Source organism: Lasioglossum baleicum, unplaced genomic scaffold (genome assembly GCF_051020765.1).
Source record: "Lasioglossum baleicum unplaced genomic scaffold, iyLasBale1 scaffold2568, whole genome shotgun sequence".
In the NCBI taxonomy this organism is placed as follows: domain Eukaryota; kingdom Metazoa; phylum Arthropoda; class Insecta; order Hymenoptera; family Halictidae; genus Lasioglossum; species Lasioglossum baleicum.
The window spans coordinates 3,714-22,682 of record NW_027471627.1 but is presented as its reverse complement, the minus strand read 5'-3'; the positions used below and the strand labels follow the sequence as shown (position 1 = coordinate 22,682).

The window sequence follows — 18,969 nt, the reverse complement described above, 5'->3', positions numbered from 1 at the left end:
TCGAATCCGGTACATGCCTGCAAAAACAGCACAACGGAATGTTCTTTGCCCTTCAAGATTTTTAGCAACGAGAGGACGGTTTTGGAGTTGCCATTGAGTGGCAATGACTCACAATGGAACGAAGAATACGTGGTGGTATCAACGTGCGAGCCTAGAACAGCTATTTACTTGTTATGCATCATATCAGTTCCTTTGCTTATACTTGTATTTGCATTTCATTGACGATACGATGAATCAGACAAAGAAAAGACAGTATTTTAATCTCTTCGTGGAAACTCTTGTTAAAAATGCTCACTTGTAAATATTTTTTAAGTTCAAGACGATCAATAGCGTGAAGACAAACCATTGCCACAATGGTGATAACGCGACAGTATTCTTTTCTCTTCGTTTCTTTTGTGATTCCTTTTATTGGCGGCTAGGTTGGATGTTAAGTTTGTGATAGTCAATCAAAGTCGAAGGGAAGTATTTATTGGTAGTTCCATGGAAAATTTCTATATCACGGTGCAACGTAGGACATTAATTAGCGTTATAATTTAATTTATTGGTATATAGCTACGTTAAAAATGTATGTGATACAAACTGGCTGACGAATTACTAATTGAAATTAGTATAGGTTCTCATCGATGACTCATCATAAATTTATGTATATATATGCATTGTTAATATATATTATAGATTTTATAGTATGCGATGTACGTATGTTGATACGTCGGTGAATAGTGAGATGTTTTGTTTCTCTTCTCTTATCAGCGAAGAAATTTATTTTGTTGTGTTACATTTTATCTTCAATTAGCGACATAATTTCGATAGATATCGATAATTTTCTATCAAATCGTTCTCGTAAGTGTTATTAACAGTTCTCTAAAAAAACTGACCGATCTCTGCGATCTATAAAAATTTTCCATCGTTTCAAGCATCGAATTGAAAACATTAATCGTACAAATCAGGTGTTACCATATACGAATCATTCCAAATTGTTTATTCTCTATTTTTCTGTTTTATTTATTCCAATCAAATATATTTTAATTTATTACTTCTATCGTTACTATATTATTACGCGAATATATGTTTATACACTAACATTTTTACCACAATTCCAACTGGTTATGAGATTAATTTATACAGACTGTACAGAAGGTTTATATTTTCAATAAAAAAAATCTGTGCAACCACATCGGCCTTTTTGTCGTTTACTTTTATACCAAATAGCACGATCAATGAATGGTGAGGGAAAAAGAACTTCGTAAAAAACTGCGTTTCCCCGGGGAAAAAAAGATAGCGTGACTGGAAACGATGCTAATTAAGCATCTCAGGGTAATCCTTTACGTCTTTCAACATCTTAAAAATTAATCTCCGTCCTATCTGTTCTCCTAATCCATCAGATTAATACTTCATGCCGATGCAAGGGACTCCCGACAACTTGACCCTGCGATTCCATGGCTGAGGGGGTGCGAGAGGACGATTCTGGGGGTTTCGAGGGCGGAGCATCCCTTATCAGCACCGAACACTCGTGCTTGGCGCAGTCTCCGTGGCTTCAATGACTTTTTGAAGCGAATTCACCGACACCACGGTTCGTCGTTCTTGTAGCGGACGTCCTTGCTCGATACTCATCTTGGAATATTACCAAAGGATATCTTATCTGACTTCTCTTGTAACAGCAGAGACTCAATTTCAAAGAAAAACAAGCCTTCCTGTCTTCCTACCTATTTCATCGCTTTGAACAGACGGAGGTGCTCGATCGAAGAAAAATATGTACAAGTACATATGCGATATTTTTGATCATATATGTATGACGCGAGAGAAAATCGATCGTACGAGGGTATTATCTAAATTGCAATCAAGAATATCTCGATACTGTTTGTAGAACACTTCGATGAGATTGATACGTTGTCTGGAACGTGGAATTTTTCCAGATTTTTGGATTTAACGAATCAAATGGAGTTGCACCGCATGTCAGATGCTAAGCTCAATAAGTACGGTATATTTTGAACATTTCGAGCGAGGAATTTATGTGCCTTTGATAAATTCATTTTCTTATCGCGTTGTATCCTTTTGCAGATGCGGACTGCAATTAACGTGTAATTCCTCGATATGCTGGAATTTGGCCGACTCCAGACGAATCCGTGATTGTCTGGTAAGAGACGCACGTGGAAAACAAACACTAATAATGGAATTAATATGGGCGGCTGGTTGACGGCGATAACGAAAATTGATTTCACCCCCGTGCCCTTCGAGCCGTCCCGCCACCCCTGTCGTTGTGCTCCTGAGGCACCGCTGGTATGGGGATCCTATTTGAACGCGTTGACGTTTCATGGGACACTGCGCAAACCCGGCGACACGCCTCTTTTCTATTGGCACGGCCTGCCGACGATAATTCTTCTACGTACTCGACCATATTCTCTTCCCGGTACGTTTTCCATGCTACTACACCGATTTCAGATATCGGTTTCTCATTATAATTCGTATATATCTACGTAACCCGGAGAACGATCGTCCCTACCGTTCTCGCGATATTTGTCGATATGCAATCTGGTATTTGGCATCCTCCTATGACAGAACAACGAAAATTTCACCGGTAAAAACTATTAACACGGGATAAGAGATTTTACGTAAAATCGGAACCGAGTTCACTTGTCGTTAAAGGTTAAAACTTGAAAATGATTCTCATAGTTGCGTCTTCGATTCTGTTTGACTTGACAGTTCGTTTATAGATGCCAACGAAATTTTAGATTTAAGCAAGTATTTACAGGTTCAATCGAATTACGAAATATTAATCAACGATTTTTTGTGTGACTTTAATCCACGCCTGGTGGTGATTTTATAGATGTGCGATGACCCGCATGTAGTGTATTTCACGGGAGATCATGCTAATGCCTAATTCGTATTCGTTGGCACGCGCAAATTGAGCTGTATGTTGCTAAACCTGTGGGAAACCGCTGCAAACCACACCCCATAGGACGTTTTCTAACTGCGTTTTTAGGGGGTTTCCGTAGATTCGCTGGGAATGACCTATGAATTTGTACCCTTCGTTTTCCAAAGTTCCAGACACAAATTCGTCGTGTGTGCAGATATGCATCGACGTTATTTATTCGTATTTTACCGCACGCTGCACTGTCGCAGAAGTATCACACACCATATGCGGCCGCAATAACGGATTAACGAAGAATGAAAAAAAGTCACCCCCCGAATGGGTGGCATTACGAATAAGGCACGCGACTCCATTCAGGGGTGAGGCACGTGTCATTTCATACGCCTTTTATTTTCAGATTAAGGTGTCGATAAAGTTAAAAAGTGGGATCCTAATAGCGGCATTAAAAGATATACGTTCTTAAATCGCTTTCATGAGACCGCTTCGGTGCTTTTCGAGAGCGTTCCGTCTTCCTCTTATACTCTTCTCCTGTTCGGGTCTTTGCGAAATTATGAAAAAATTGCACAATTCTCCGGTGGCTATAGCCCTTTGTTCTGCCTCTCGGTTTGACAATGGTCAAGAAAGAGTTTCGTCGAGGTTGTTCTTTCGTTATCGGTGCGTCATCGTGTGCATAGGGACTCGTGACTAAATCTGTCTCCACCTTCTTCCTGTTTCATCCATTAACATCTGCCTCGAAGATGCCTCTCACACAATTAAACGAACAAACAACATCGACTCGTGCCTTATCTAATCGGCAAACGTTATCAAACGCGAGCTGAACTTCATTTTTTGTCTCGAGCCATTCATCTGCTCTGTAATGCTCTTCGTGCAAGTCGATTGTTTCATTCGAATAACATGGCATTACACGAAACAACGATGTACCGTGATTAACGAAAAGAATCTCAATTTTGCCGAGCAATCTAATTCTCTGACAATCTCCTTCGCGTATCCCGTCGTTTATTTAACATTTTCTTTCAACGATAACTTGCAATAACGCGATAACTCGGTAACGAAACAGCTAGATTACGCATTCTCGTTATCACGAACGTTTTAGACGTTCGAATAGTGGTTCTGATTTCAGCCGAAATTATAGCTAGCTCCCACGCAGATTGGCCGGTAATAGCGCTCGAATGAACACGATCGCAGATTTAATCATTTAATCGGGATCGCACGATGACACCCTCCGATCCATCCCGCTGGAAAATCTGTAGCACCCTTCTGAGGTGTCACAATAAAACAGCTCGTGGCTGGTGGCCACTTGACAACGGTCGGGGCTTCTCACCCCTAATGTATATTAAACAAGGCTCCCTTTTTTTTACACCTCACCATCCCCCCTCGTTGAATCCGTGCCATCCAGCTAATAAGAATCTAATTGTTTGGGAACTTGGGAAATAGAAACTTCTCGATGTAGGATTCACTGCACAGACACTGCTTTCGTATTAAACGTAGAATATCAAGTAACTTTATTCACCTGTGTGCATCACCGCAAATATTTGTAACGATCGAGTCAACTCGCTGTAATTCTACGTGTATCGACTTTTAGTAGGAATCGTTTTGAAGCAAATATTAGTTAAACTGAAATTTGTATGCTTCAGGGAACCGTATGGAATATTTATAACGATACTCACGTCTGGAAAATGTTTTTCACGCCGGACCAAGGACAATCGATATTTCTTTCTTTTCGTCGTATTCAACTGTGGTACCTAGGGGTCTAACAGCGACCTAAGGGTGTTTGGGGGGATGCTGGATACGCATGGAACAGTATGGGACGGTCCAGAGAGGAGCTCCACCCATGAGGCCTGCGCTCCGCCTTCGCAAAATTCATTTTCTCGGGGGTTGTACTGCACTTTCTATTAGTTAAATCGTCCCGTCTGGACTCGTCAGTCGGTTTAACATCAGCTACGATCGTAACCTTGGAAATCTGCCTACCAAGTGTCTCCGGATTGTCGTAACTTCGAAGTGACAGTTGCGTTGACAGTTTAATAAACCCCGAAATTGGACGGTGACGTGGTGAAAGTGAACGAAATCGTTCTCCTCGCGACATGGTAAGGATCTACCGTGTCGTAAATTAGCGATATCTCGCGATAATACGAGGATTCAATTTCCGAGCAACGAGTGACATTTGTCGCGCCGCGTTATCGAGTTCGAAAATTCACTTGTCAGTTCCATAATTACACGATTCTACAAATTATCCCGGTGATTAAGATACCTCTACCATTGACTCAACGTATTCCAAGGATAACGAGTTTGAAATTCCATGCGAAAATATCGTTTTCTACACCCTTCTTCGCAAGTGCGTTTTGGCGTTCGAGATATCCCGAGGATCCCTCGAGACTCCGAGGGACGGCTTCCTCTTCATCTTTCTCTCCTCTCGAAAGTCCGCGTCGCGAAAACTCTCGGGGAACATCGACTCGGAAAACCGAATAACTCATCCATGCGCGGACGTATCTATTGAATGTCAGGGACGAAAGCGCGGAGGGAGGTTGCGATAGGAGCATCCTGTTGGCGCCTATGTAGGCTAATTTCGTCGCGATAGTTCATCGAAATTTCCCGCGTCTTTTGTCATCCGTCGTCTGGCGTCGCCGCGACGCCGAAAAAACGGCCGAGGAATCCGAAGCTGAACGTTCGACCCGAACGTTCGAAGGGAAAAACGTAGGATCGCGAGGGAAGGTGTAGGCGCGGAAAGTGGTAACGTATGATCCGAGCGAAGCCGAGACGACTAATTAATAAATTGCAGTCGATGCTGACGTACAATGGCTGCGGCGGAGGAACGGTAGACACGGAGAACGGTTCTCCAGCGGAGTCACTTTTGTCCGGCGAAGGAGAACTCGCGGAGGAAGTCGGCGATTCACCTGGCACGTCGAGGGACACGGAGGAGGAAGCGACGCTCTCGGATGAATTTTATTTCCCATGACACGGACGAGGAAGAGGAGCAAGGCAAGAAACGGCGGGATCGCAATAATTCCGTGAGCAAGATTCTAATTGGTCTTAATTGCGAATGCCGCTGATAGCCCGTGCGTCGCGATGGTTTAATTTTCTTTAACACTAGAATTATCGACGTGCAACGCGCGATTAAATATAGTATATACGGATGATAATAATTAACACTGTAACTACCGATCCGTACGAGCAGTTGAATACCGTGTACACGACTGATAATAATTGTAATAATACGGTAAACACAAAAGGTTACATACAGCGGGTGAAAAAAGGGATCGCTTAACCAGGGGAATTCTGGTTATATGGGAAACAAAATTTTGGGGAAAAGAAAGGTTGTAATCGGAGGATGAAAAAGTACTGAAACTTTTTGTAGATCACCTTCATGTATTGTATATTATGCTCTGCATGTATATAAACATTGATTAGGATCAAAGCTTTCTAGTTAGATGAGTATTTTTTGCAATATAGCGTGCTAATACTCTGTTTACCCACTGTATAATTGCATTCCTACTTGAACGAAAGTTAAAGTTATATAAGCTTTTAGAATCTAAAGGCAAAGGTAGAATGTATGAAAAATTTCGATTCTATTGGTAGTTACAGTGCTAAAGTGATGTGATATAGCGACATTGACTTTGCAAGTTGCACGTGTTTCCAGTGGCTGTAAAGGTATAATAGAAAGACTGAAACCGGTCGCTTTGACACATTTGGCAGATCTGACGCTACAGAATTTTGATCAATGTACTTACTACAGAAATGTCGCGTTTCGACGAGTTTTAAAATTCATAATAATTTCATAGCTAGACGGGATTTCGTCTTCCGGAGGTGGTCATCTCGGCCTGCCAACACCTCGGGTAGGGACTCTGGGAGTTCGGAAGTTGTTCACGAACAGCCGTGAACGTTGGAGACAACAGAATGTCAGCGGAGCGTTCGCTGAGCTTCGAAAATTGGTGCCTACTCATCCGCCGGATAAGAAGCTGTCGAAGAACGAGATCTTGCGCATGGCGATCCGGTAAATTTTCAAATGAATCTAACGAGCATCTAAACGACGAATAATTCTGTTACATCGTCGGTCATTTAACCGCGGGTGATCGCGATCGCGACGAGTGATAAAGTCTCTCGAATTCCAAGTTACTTTTGAGAAATAATAAAACTCCTACTTTCTACTCGTTCTCACGTGTACTTAGAAAAACGTTAGATCGTGGAAAAATGCTTATAATACTCGTGTAAGTAGAACGATCTCTCGTGAAAATAAAACGATCATACCTGTGAGCTATACTTGGAAAGTCTAATATCGTGTATTTCGCAGGTATATACGGTTATTGAACAACGTTTTGGAATGGCAAAAGGCGCAGGAGCGGAACGAATCGACGCAGCACGAGGTCCAGATCAAATGCGAGCCAAATTACAATACTCAAAATTCCACGGGCTATCAGCCAAAGTCCACAACGCCATACCTGAAGCAAGAGAAGTCGATAAGCGAAAACCACGGGTACAGGACGAGTTTCAACAGTCAAACACAGCTGCAGCATCCGATTTCTCACGTTGTGTGCGATAAAAACGGGAACAATTTGTTGATGATCGCACCTTCGGGACACAGTGTACCGAATCCAGTCTGCAAAAGAAGCATCACACCGTCGACTGCCGTTGCGCAAAATGCTCTTCCTTCGAGCGCGTTGAGCAATGGAAGTCTGGCGCGTTCTCCAGCTGGTCAACGATCTTCGACCTTTCCGAAGTCGCCTCAGATAAATGTTCAGGTCGTAACCAGCTCGAGTATTATGACAAATTGTTCGTCGAGTGTGCCCGTAACGAGCAGCTCGTCGTCCACCATTAGCGGAAGTGTGGCAAATTGCGGCCAGAAGAGGCTGAAGATCGAGAAAGAAGAAGAGGAACAACAGTTATCCGGACAGAGCAGAGATTGCAAAGTATTGCCATCTTCCGTGCACGGCGTACCCACGAGGAAGAGGGTAAAGGTGACGTTCGTCAAAGACTCGAGTTCAGGGTTTCGTAACGATTTTCGGAACGTCGAACGCAAGTAGGAGACGTGATCGCGTAGACTATTGCGTATGATCATTTGAGATCGATCGAAACTCTTCCTACAAGAGCAGCAATGGATCGATTTGTTTGAAAGTACTTCGTAATTTTAAGAGACAATTCCGATCTTCAGGCTGCGATTGATTTTACACGATTGTAACGAAATTAGACGTGTTTTATTTATTCGTTTCCGGTTTGATCTACGAGTGTTATATCGTTCGTCGTATACCGGATGATCGATTTGCTGGTTTTCATTAGAGTGATTTTTCTAGCGTGGAGGAAATTGCAAGTTCGAGTTTTAACAAGTGCAATCTAGTCTAGCGTGAGTTTGATTATGTCCGACCATGATGTTTCTCTGCGATCTAATCTTTCTCTTAAAGAATATTTTATTAGTTAAATCGTATTACATGATTTGTACAGCATTAGGTACACTTTCCTCTCACATTTCTATGTTCAGTTGCGACCGTACATGATGGAACGCGACATCTCCTTCAACGACGTATACCAATTATCGAAAATCAATTTCAATTCAAACTTCGCGAAGGACATCGATACATTCCTTTCACCGTCGTAATTGAATAGTCGTGTGCGGTTCCACAATGCCGATACAAATTATACAAGTATCCCCCATATATAAAATACCACCATCGGCGTATGACATACATATTCAAAAATTTGACACTAAACAGTGGCAAAAGAGAAGCATTTCGGGTGCTAGTGAACCTTCAACGACTACGTGTAATACTTGACTAGGATAACTGCCTTACTAACGACCACGGGCTGACGAAATAAATCATCGAACGTAAATTTATCAAACATATTTTTCCTATCTTGCCTACTATCCGTAACTCTTTCGCGACATTTTATTACATTTCTCCCACTCGAATCAGTCCTGTCGAAGAAAATTCACCGGGGATCGAATTTCTAAAAACGTTCTTTAGTTACATCGATGAAACTTTTGTGAACACACTTATCCGTGAATCAAAAATACGTTCGTTCAATTACGTCAGGTACACTTTATATCTCGTACTGTCTCTCTTCTGGCGTTCAGAGATCTGTTTGTGGCGAGCAGCCGCATAGCGGTCATCGTTCCATTCCATCGGCGGAACAGGCGTCGATGGCCTCTCTTCTGTTTGACTGAAAGCCCTTCGTGGCGGAAGTTCGACCATTTGTCTAGTACTCTTGCAGTCCACGCTAGCTCGTTTCGCAGAATAGTTGGCGATACTCGCGTAGCTCGCGTCGCTCGTACGAGAATCCCTTTTTACGGGAGATATGGGTGTCACCTCGGCGTAGCTTCCTCTGGATTTGCTGCTAGCGTCCGAAGGCCTCTTCTCGGCTTGGAAGCGACTTCCTTGCGATTCTTCCGAGTGTGCCGATCTCGTTAATCGAACCGAACCTTCTGTACGCGTTGAACGGACTGAACCTTCGGTACGCGTCGATCGAACCGAATCTTCTGTACGGGTTGAACGAACCGAGTCCTCTGTACGCGTTGATCGAATTGAGCTATTCGTACGCGTCGATCGAATCGAATCTTCTCTACGTGTCGATCGAACGGATCCTTCCGCACGCGTCAATTGCACTGTACCTTCAGTACGAGCCGATCGCGTGGAAGCTCGACGAGATTTCTCGTCGTAGTCGTCGGAGTAGGTTCGTCTTTCCTTGATCTTCGGCTTGGCAAGACCTAGATCTTCGCTGAAACGAAGTCTCTCGTTGAACTTCCTTAAACGTTCTTCGTATTCGCTGTTGAAGACGTCGATACCACCTGGGTGTTCATCTTTCTTCGGGGTACGTTTGGGTTCTTGGTGATCCGACTGTACTTTCGTATCCTTCAACTGTGCCATTGCCGATAAAAATGTTTCACCAAGTCACACGAGGCAAACGTAGAATGCAAATGAGATTATAAAGAGTATGCTTACCTTGATAACGTTTATTCTGTCGTTGAATTCCAAATCTTGGCTATTCCTACGAACTGGTTTGTTTGTCCTATCTTCCTCGCTGCTACTTTTACTGATCCATACGTTTCCACGTCGAACATTCGTCGCCCTTTTCGGCCACTCGTTTTCCGTTTTAAAGTCGTATAAATCTCGCATACGTTGAGTAAGTCTTCTTGACTGCTCGTTGGCATCTGGAGAATGCTTCGTTGGTGGTAAATCTCGATTCGACTCCGTTTTATCTGAAATTGATTGGATATAATTTTTCACGTTTGAAACAACATCAGCTATTTCTTTTGCACGAATCGTACATTGACTCACCTTGTTTCTCGCTAGTTTCCATACTGCTCTTCGACGCCATTGGCGTGAATTTTCGCAGCGGTTCCCACATTGGGGATTCATTTTTATTGCTTTTAAGCTGCGAGCCATCGGTCGCGTGACTCGCTTCCGCCGCGGAAGGCTTTCTTTCCGGGTTCATTCGCGGTATCGGACACGGGGATGGATTCTTGACGAACGTCATCCATCTGGTCGCGGCGTTTTTCGTGATTTCGCAGCTGTTGCTGATCCTGGCGAATGGAGATGCATCGTAGCGGAACCTTGAGGTGTTAATTTGCGGTAGCCACCTAAAGGTATTTGGTATCAGAAATCCAGTGTCGAGACTCGATACATTTGTTTAAGCGCCAGAAATGGTCAATTAATCAACGAGTTTGTTTTATTTTTTATTGCTTTTATATATTATACGTATGCATTATATTTACCGAACAAAGAAGAACTGTTTCTTTTTTTATCGTGCCGTATACATTTCTATCCATATAACAACCGACATCGAATTATTATTATTCTATATACATATAATTTGCATGACAACATTATTTAACGTGTACCTCTAGTAATCGATTATTACAGTTAGTGCAACGTCTCGGTACTTATCACGAGTGCACGCGGTCTTAATTGATTCGTTCATGGCATCGGTTTCTTTTTGACTAGGAAAATGTGCTCTGTCAACCTCGTCGCGATTGTTCTGGGGTCGCTGCATTCCGTATGCCTTCGTTCCTCGACCAGTTTTTCTTTCTTTATGTGACTGACGTCCGCGCTATGACTCCTGCCGCCCGTCTGTCTGGATGAGGTTGGCGAGGACGTATCGCCCTTCTCTTCGTCAGGGCCCTTCGTCGTTTCTTCTTCTTTGGTAGGTGACAATTTCTTCGGTGTGCCCGCGCTTGCCTTACCGCTACTATCCGTTACGATTTCCTCGGCTTCGCCCGACACTGAACGTCGTTTTTCTTCGTCCCTCGCCGATTGTGGCGACTTCTTCAACGCTGGTTGGATTCGTGTAATATTTTTCGGTAATGGAATCCATCTGGAGGGATCGAGTTTGCTTGTGTCTGGTATCTCTGTGTGTCTTCTCTCCTCCACTCGTCTCTCTGTGTATTTCTTCAAACAATCCACATCTGCGCTACGACTCCTCTGACTACGAGGAGACCGAGATGGTCTTCGCTGACCGGTGCCCATTGGGCCAGCCCTTTCCTAGATTTCAGAGTTAAAGACTTTCGTTACTCGTGTGTTCGTTTATAAATTAACTTACAGTTGCCGATTAATTTCGACGCGATATAAAATATAAGTTACCTAAGCAAGATGTAACTTCGCGTAATCCGATATGTGCAAAATACCATGCTGCGCAGATGCAACGTGCAAGCTGGCTCCACATGCTCGAGGATTTATTCTGAAAGTGTGTAATTCTGTGATCTGGGTGCTGCACGCTGCTGCAGAGTCTCCACTTGATTGCAAGTGTCCACCCCAAAATTCGTTTCCTATTACGAGACAAGGAATGAATTTTAATATTCGGTATGAATAATTATAAAATTATTATTGAATCTAAGCGTCGACTCAGTTAATGTAAATTATTCAACAACCTGGTAACGCGTTTCCGTCCCATGCGTACGTTACTACGAGAAGCTTATTTGCATCTGAGGCCCTGAGTAGTTTACTGTGAGGTTCTCTGAGGGCAAAGTGTATCCTTATATCTGGAAAATAACATGTCGTCTGTAATGACTGCCTTTGTTGAAAGGACAAGTTGAAAGTGTTAGCTAACCTCCGAGATAATCGCCGTTTCCGGCTTCGCCGCACTTCTGATGGTGGAAGTATGCGAACATTATATCAGATACGTATCTCAGTTTCTTGTTCATCTTCCTGAGAGCAATTTCGAATGTCTTTAAGAAGTATACTTCTTGGTCTTGAATTATTCTCCATATCCCTAGAAATATTTTTTCATACAATGCTTACTTTGCTTACTTTGTCATGGTATTAAATTATGAATAGTCTGTAATAAGAAGTAACTCCTTTTACTAACCCAGACCAAAACCCACGACGTGTAAGTAAGCAGTTGTATTTTGCTTCTCTGCGCGTGTGTTTGCCTCGAGAAGTATAATTTCTACAGCAAGCAGTGTTCTCTTCATGTAATTTTCGATATCAAAGATCGTTTGACTGTTTATTGAAAGATATCTTTTGTTATCTTTCGATTTAACTCGCTTCAGCGTTTCATCGTACAATGGATGATAATCCTCGCCATAAAATTTTGCCCATAAATCGCGCAACCCGCGTATTTCTTCTGAACTTCCACTCGTGTGTGGTCCGTATCTATTATACAAATATCACAAAGTATATTTAATTTTTGAATTAAACTCTTTACAAACACATTATATACATACGACAAATTTCGCAACCTACCCATTCTCAACAGTATTTTGCGTTGGAGTGATAATTATGTCTTGATATTCCATGAAACGTGGCCGTACAAATCTGAGAGCAATTGGTAAACGAGGTGAATAATGCGAATTTTTATACACAAACTGAATGAATTTTGATGTTTTTAAAATAGCTTTGTTATTAACGGTAAATGTTAACTAAACATAGATAACCTTGTTCCCACAACACCCATAATAACTCCTCTCGGCTGTACAGAGTCTGGGTCGGTACTCACGACGCCTCTGTTCTCTCGCGAACCATCATTTATGAATTCCGTGTGAGAAGACATCGCCAACATCGCGGATAACTTGATCTCGTCGTATGACAAACATTTTGTCAATACCTATTATCAACGAAATTCACATAGATATAACAGAATTAAAAAAAAAGACGATTATGTAGAAGAAAGAGAAATAACAAACCAGGGGTTCTTTCTCGTGATCTGTGCCAACGTTCTCCCATCCGTTCACACCTGTCTTACCATCGATTAATTTCCATCGATCTTCAGATCCATAGAAATGCACAGCTCGCTTTTCTAACAAACGATGAACGAACTGTACCAATCCCATGTCTTTATACATGGCTCTCTCGATTGCACTGCCATACAGTCGTTTATACTTTAACCACCGAGCAAGTAATGGTAACATAGCTTCGTGTATCAAAGGATAAACCGAGTTTGCATTCATCTGTAATTAAATCCGAGTTCTTAAACCTTGATTTTAAGCAACTTTTAATGTGAATGACCAAAAATGTTTTAAGGCTCCAACCTCGAGGACATTCGTGCTAATTCCTCTATCTTTCAGGGCGGAACATCTTATGGTGTTGATTGGAAAGTTTATAGGAAAGGCCTCACTTCGCTTCATGATTTGTGCCAAGGTCGTGGGTGTTGGTGTCGATACATCGATGCATCTCCTGAGCAATTCCTTCGTATCGTCATCGAAGGGAACGCCATCCGGCGCTCCGAGTGTGTTCTCCCATGATATCTCTGGTGGTTCCTTCGTTAACACTTGCTGACGAGTGTCTTCCATTCGTCGTTGATTCTGCGAAATCGTATAAAATCGAATGATCGAAGAATTTCGAATGTATTTGCGCAGCGATGATTTTCGCTTGTAAATCTCTCGTTTGAATCAAGGAATCACGGCTGAAACCCGGGGAACATGGTCGACTTAAAAAAAGAAGGGTTCGCGTAAAATTAAACCTTTGTACGTCGGTTGAGTCTCGATCAAGCGACCGAATCCCTCAACCAGAAACCTTTTGTTCTTAACTTTCCCCGCATGGTCAAGAAGACGTTACATGCTTTTATTATTTTTATATCTCTCTTTCTCCTCTATATTTCGAATAACTTTCTTCTCTCATATCCCAAGTGATACGGAATAACAGAGGCGCAAGGATCCTAAGAAAATTTACAAAACCAAAGTCGCGTTCTATTAATACGCGCGCTGATTAGAGCAAGGACACGATCTCTTTGATACTTGAGCATGAAATCCGTTAAGTAGCGGAAAATGTATCCGTTCACCCTAGCGAGTTACGCTGAACACGCTCCCAGCCCCCGACAACCCCGCAACGCGAAGTTAACTTCATTTTTCTGTTTACCGATTCTGCCACCTGAGCGACAGGGGTGAGCAAGAATTAAGGCTAGCCCGCGGCCATGGAAAAATCGACACAGCACCGATTTTTTATTTTCCGGTAAACAAGCGATTCCTTTTTGTTCCCTTAGTCGTTCTGACTTTTGTCAATTGCCAACTGGCTTCGATAAATTTTAACAGAACAGTGTCGTCATTCTTCTTCTTTTATCTTACAATTTAATCGATTTCCAAATATACATTATCCGAATATTGACGTGCAATATATTATTTGGATTTTTAGCTGAACAGAAAAGATATAAAATAGAATGGATTACATTGAACGGATATTTACGAGAAGCGTAAATGTTAAGGAAATACATTTGAAAATGCATATAAAAGCAAATACATCGTGCCACGAGAATGTAGTGAAAAGGGGAGACGAGAAAATGGATACCGTGTCGTTCGAGGGCTTCTATTGGACTTATCGGTAAGGTTATCCCAGGATGCCCATGCCTCAGACATCAGAATAGTTGAAATCGGGTCAGATGTAACATTTGTATGAGAGGAATGGTTAAACGACGACTTTAGAGAAACATGGTTGTGATAGCCATCCCTCTAGCGATAAGCGTGGAAAGTAGAATTTACATTAATTTCAAATTAAACAGATTATGGTAGATGTGAAAGTAAACTCATCGTCGTTCATATAAATATACATGGTCTAGTTCAAACTAATTGAATGTTTACACATCGTTGAGCAATATATGCGGATCGTAAAATCACTGAAGAGGAAAGCTACAAACATTTCAATTACCGAAACAATTTAAGATATTTGCTGGAGATAATAGGCACGAGCATCGTTTAATATCGTACGATATTAAATTACCACGGATTCGTTTAGTTACAGCGTATTACTGACAATAGCCTACAAAAAATCAAAGTTTTCTTTAAATATTACCATGTTCTATACAAGAAACATATTTATACATGTCTAATACCGTAAGTACCTCCATTAAACACATGGATATGACTATATATACGCATTAAGTTTGAGTTACTTTATCTTATCTAAATATTCAGTGAAATGCCTTGAATGAAAAATGCAAGAAAGCCTGTATAAAATGAATTACAGTTAAAAGTTAATCGATAATATTTATGTTTTACAATTGAGCATCTGATTACCTTCTTGATCCTGCGTCGTGACGACATTACTAGTCACCGGGTACGACTTCACTGCTTCACTCAAAAGGACTATGCAGTGCTTATATAGACTGCCGGTGAATTTACTATATATAATGTTTCCTTACATTCTTAATACGCATATAATTAAACGAAGGAAAATAATCTATTATTAACGTCATTACCTCCGTGAAAAAAATTTTTCCCTTTTAAAAATAAAGTTTTACGAGGAAAGAAAATGCATATGGTACCAACGCAATATAATCAATTCTTCGTATACTGTTCCACTGATCTTGCTACGGAAATGATGCAATTCAATACGTGGCTGATGCTACTTTTCCTGGTCAGTGATGACTCATATACGTAGTCGATCAATTACGTCGTGTGATTGCCTGTAGGCGGGAACAACAAAACTCACCCGACGTATGCAACAGGCGAACAGGGACATATCAATTACTTCGAAATATTTAGCCGCGGTAATGTGTAAGTATGTAAAGTGTAACGAAGTACTTTGAACGCAATGAAGGATTTGATTGTTTCATTCACGTTTTCCTCCAAAATTTCTCGAAATTCGCCAAACGTTGATGATACAGTTTCGCGCTCGTATCTGATGCCGCGTCCGCACAAGACGAGTCGCGAAACGAAACTTGTGCACAGGACACGAAACACATGCGTGTCCGGTGCAGTCTGCGCTTGCGCAGATTATCTCACGGCGACGCGGTAAGATTTAGATTTTTGAATAAGTGCATACGATCAGAATTATTCGTTAAGAATTATCTCGACTTTTTAAATGATAGAACGGTAAGTACTTTTTAAAAAGTATCAAAATTTAATGTTAAGAATTGCTTGTAACAAGAATTAATATTATGGGTATTGTAATATGCGAATAATATTACATTTACTACAGATATTTAAATGTTACGCAAGGAATAAATTATCAAATAGTGCAAAGTATAAAATATGTAAGAGTAAAAGTGATTAATAGTGTTAGGTAATACTTTTATAAAAAAATAAAACATGTTGCATCGAATTTTTACAAGCGTGTATAGAATTTCCACTAGATATGTACGATGGTTCTTTACGTCACTGTAGATGTTAAAAGAGTACATGGTCACACTTTGAAAACCTATAACGTCACTCTTTTTCTACTCAACAAAGAATTTCTCTTTAGTGTATAATAAATACTGGTCGTTCTATTCTGGTACGAGTTAATGTATTAAGGAAAATAAAAGGTAACAAAGTTATAATGTTAATTAAAAATTAAAAGCAGATCACCTGTATAAATAAGCGATAATAATTTTCCATGATATAAATTAAATTATTAATTTCTTAGTACAATTGTAAGTAAAAAAATGTAAAATATTATGTTATTCATTATATATGGTATCATTTGCATATTATTATGGTATCGAAATGGTTTTATTTTATTAATATAATATTTGGAAAAGAAATTGATAATAAACTTTCTTTTTCTTTAATTTCTACTTGGATTTGCAATTTAAAACAGATGAATTTCGCGCGTTATATACTACACGAGTGCCATCTAACTATATGCGCTACAACTACGGTGATACCGACGGTGCACATTCGAAGTAATTTCTCATTCATATCCTTACTATTTATAATAACCAAATATTTCACAGTTTCCAACAAGTGTTTATACAGTGAAACTTACCATTCAACAGGTTTAGTATCGAACACTCTTTTACCCTTTAATTTTTGGGACACGTCTTTAAAACCGGTTTTACGATTTACGTTCTAGAATACCGGTAAAAGCGACCCATGTTCTTCTATCGAATTCGAGTTCATATACAATTGGTCATTCCGCTATCCTGTATCTTTTATCTTAAGGAAGTATTATTCTAACCAAATTTTATAAAAGTTATAAAATCTACAATATAAATTTATATGTACGTTTACGCGTGTGTGTATATAAATTAGTGGAAGTATATTTGGAATCGAATTTTTTACGAATATTCTTATCAGGTCTGCGAAGGAGATCAGTTTGAGTCAATTCGCATGGTATGGCAGAAATTTTTCGAGGTCGACACGGTTATCGTGTGAGGGATGGAAAGAAAGTATGCAATGGACGGTTAAGCGAGTGCCAGACATTACTGGAACGAAGAAAAGAGAGAGAATGAGAAAAATACGTCGATAAAACTGAGGTGAACGCAGCACGGTGAACGTACGGTACGCCAAACCCCCGTTTTGGAGCCAAGTAGTTAGTCCCTCTCTCTTACAACGGCTCAGGGACGGCTCGAGACTATGTCTGAATGACTTCTTAAGCAAGTACGCTGGGTGCCTACTAATTATTTACTGCCGGGCATAACGGGTCTTTTAAAAAATTTATTTCTTCGGTATACTCCCTTCAAGTATCGACGACCTGTAGCTCTCCATTACTGTCAGGTACATTCCCAACATTAAACAATGTTAACAACCTAATGCATAACAAAATCATATATTTATGTTTCTTCAGGACGTATATAATTATAAAATAATTATACTAGAGTTATAGGATAAAAATGAAAAAAATTAAAGTTACTTGCAAATAGGTTAAATCGACTTTGTAATGACTATACTTTACTTAACGAATCAATTAACTTTTTATTTTAATTATATTAAAAGGCCGTTTACGCCAATGAATTATAATCGCTAAAATCATTCGCGACAATTTGTCAGGCATCAGATGCTTGTCCCCGTGTTCTTCACCTTGATATTTGATAGTTTCTTCTTAAGTTTCGCCTCGAATCACAGCAAAGAGTTTTGGTATGTTGTGCCTTTCTTCTGCTATCCCCGATTCGTAGAGTAAAAGCTAAAATTCTTGCCTGGGATTAATGCAATTCTGTATAAGATTGAAGTCTAGGTGTGGCCTCATATTAAATATTCTTTGTAACATTTTTCAGCATTTTTATTAATATTCACATTTGGGACTGAGGAGAATTTAATATTTGGTAATTTATCCAGCTTATCAAAAAATCTGACAGCTAATTTGACAACAGAAGAATGTCTAGATAAAACTTATATGCGTAATGAATTATACCAATCCGACATGTTTGGTCAGGAAGAATTTGCGGTAACGGTGATATGCGACGACGTATTCGCATTAAATAATAATTTTTCTTTTCGACTGAAATTTACTTCAGGAAGATAGAATTTACCGAAGCATCATTAACATCTCTAGCAACTTTTGATCCTTATCTTTACTTTACATTCTTCCGTGTTTACGGTGTTTGAACGTTGGATAATTGATTTTGCGCGCGGGCCGTTTATACTGTAAACAAGGATCGGAAGGAGCGTGGATCGATGGTGTGTCAGGGATCCTGGTCGCTAGGTACGGACCTGATGTGGTCTCACGGGCGAGGGCCTTTCAACTCGATCCGTATATTCACTACAGTCTCTCGTAAGGTGTGGTTCTCAACGTTCTGGTCAGAACTATGCTCGTCCGGAATCAACAAGTGCTTCTCGAGACTACGTCGGGAAAACACTTGACCTAACCGAACTTAGTGAACACCTTTTTCTTCTTCACGACCTCGTGTGCAAAAGAGAATTCGTAGAGGGCGCGCATAGGTGGCAGAAAGAATCGCGAGGACCGTGTATACAGATCCGTGCGAGTTCACGATCTTGAGTATAAGTATTGTGACATCGGTTCGACTCGATCGTACAGATTAACCTTTCG

At 40.7% G+C, this 18,969-nt stretch overlaps 3 protein-coding genes across 3 annotated transcripts; 1 reads left to right on the top strand and 2 right to left on the bottom strand.

Moving 5' to 3' along the window:
- Positions 1–5,603: 5,603 nt before the first annotated feature.
- LOC143221525 (uncharacterized) lies at positions 5,604–7,884 on the top strand. The gene is given in 4 exon segments (XM_076446953.1): positions 5,604–5,813; positions 5,815–5,874; positions 6,646–6,857; positions 7,155–7,884. Coding segments are annotated over 4 exon segments (1,212 nt in total).
- Positions 7,885–8,880: 996 nt separating this feature from the next.
- On the bottom strand, positions 8,881–11,361 carry LOC143221523 (uncharacterized; the record flags this gene model as incomplete). The annotated part of the gene is given in 5 exon segments (XM_076446951.1): positions 8,881–9,357; positions 9,493–9,711; positions 9,796–10,052; positions 10,132–10,433; positions 10,817–11,361. Coding segments are annotated over 5 exon segments (1,800 nt in total), but the record flags the coding sequence as incomplete, so codon positions are not given.
- A 72-nt stretch (positions 11,362–11,433) lies between these two features.
- On the bottom strand, positions 11,434–15,741 carry LOC143221524 (ADP-ribosylarginine hydrolase CG3568-like). The gene is made up of 9 exons (XM_076446952.1): positions 15,712–15,741; positions 13,320–13,592; positions 12,975–13,238; positions 12,726–12,895; positions 12,535–12,606; positions 12,158–12,444; positions 11,900–12,061; positions 11,721–11,831; positions 11,434–11,618 (listed from the first exon to the last, which is right to left on the bottom strand). Exons 1-9 carry the CDS (start codon positions 15,739–15,741, stop codon positions 11,434–11,436), a joined length of 1,554 nt encoding a protein of 517 aa, XP_076303067.1.
- Between the last annotated feature and the right edge of the window lie 3,228 nt (positions 15,742–18,969).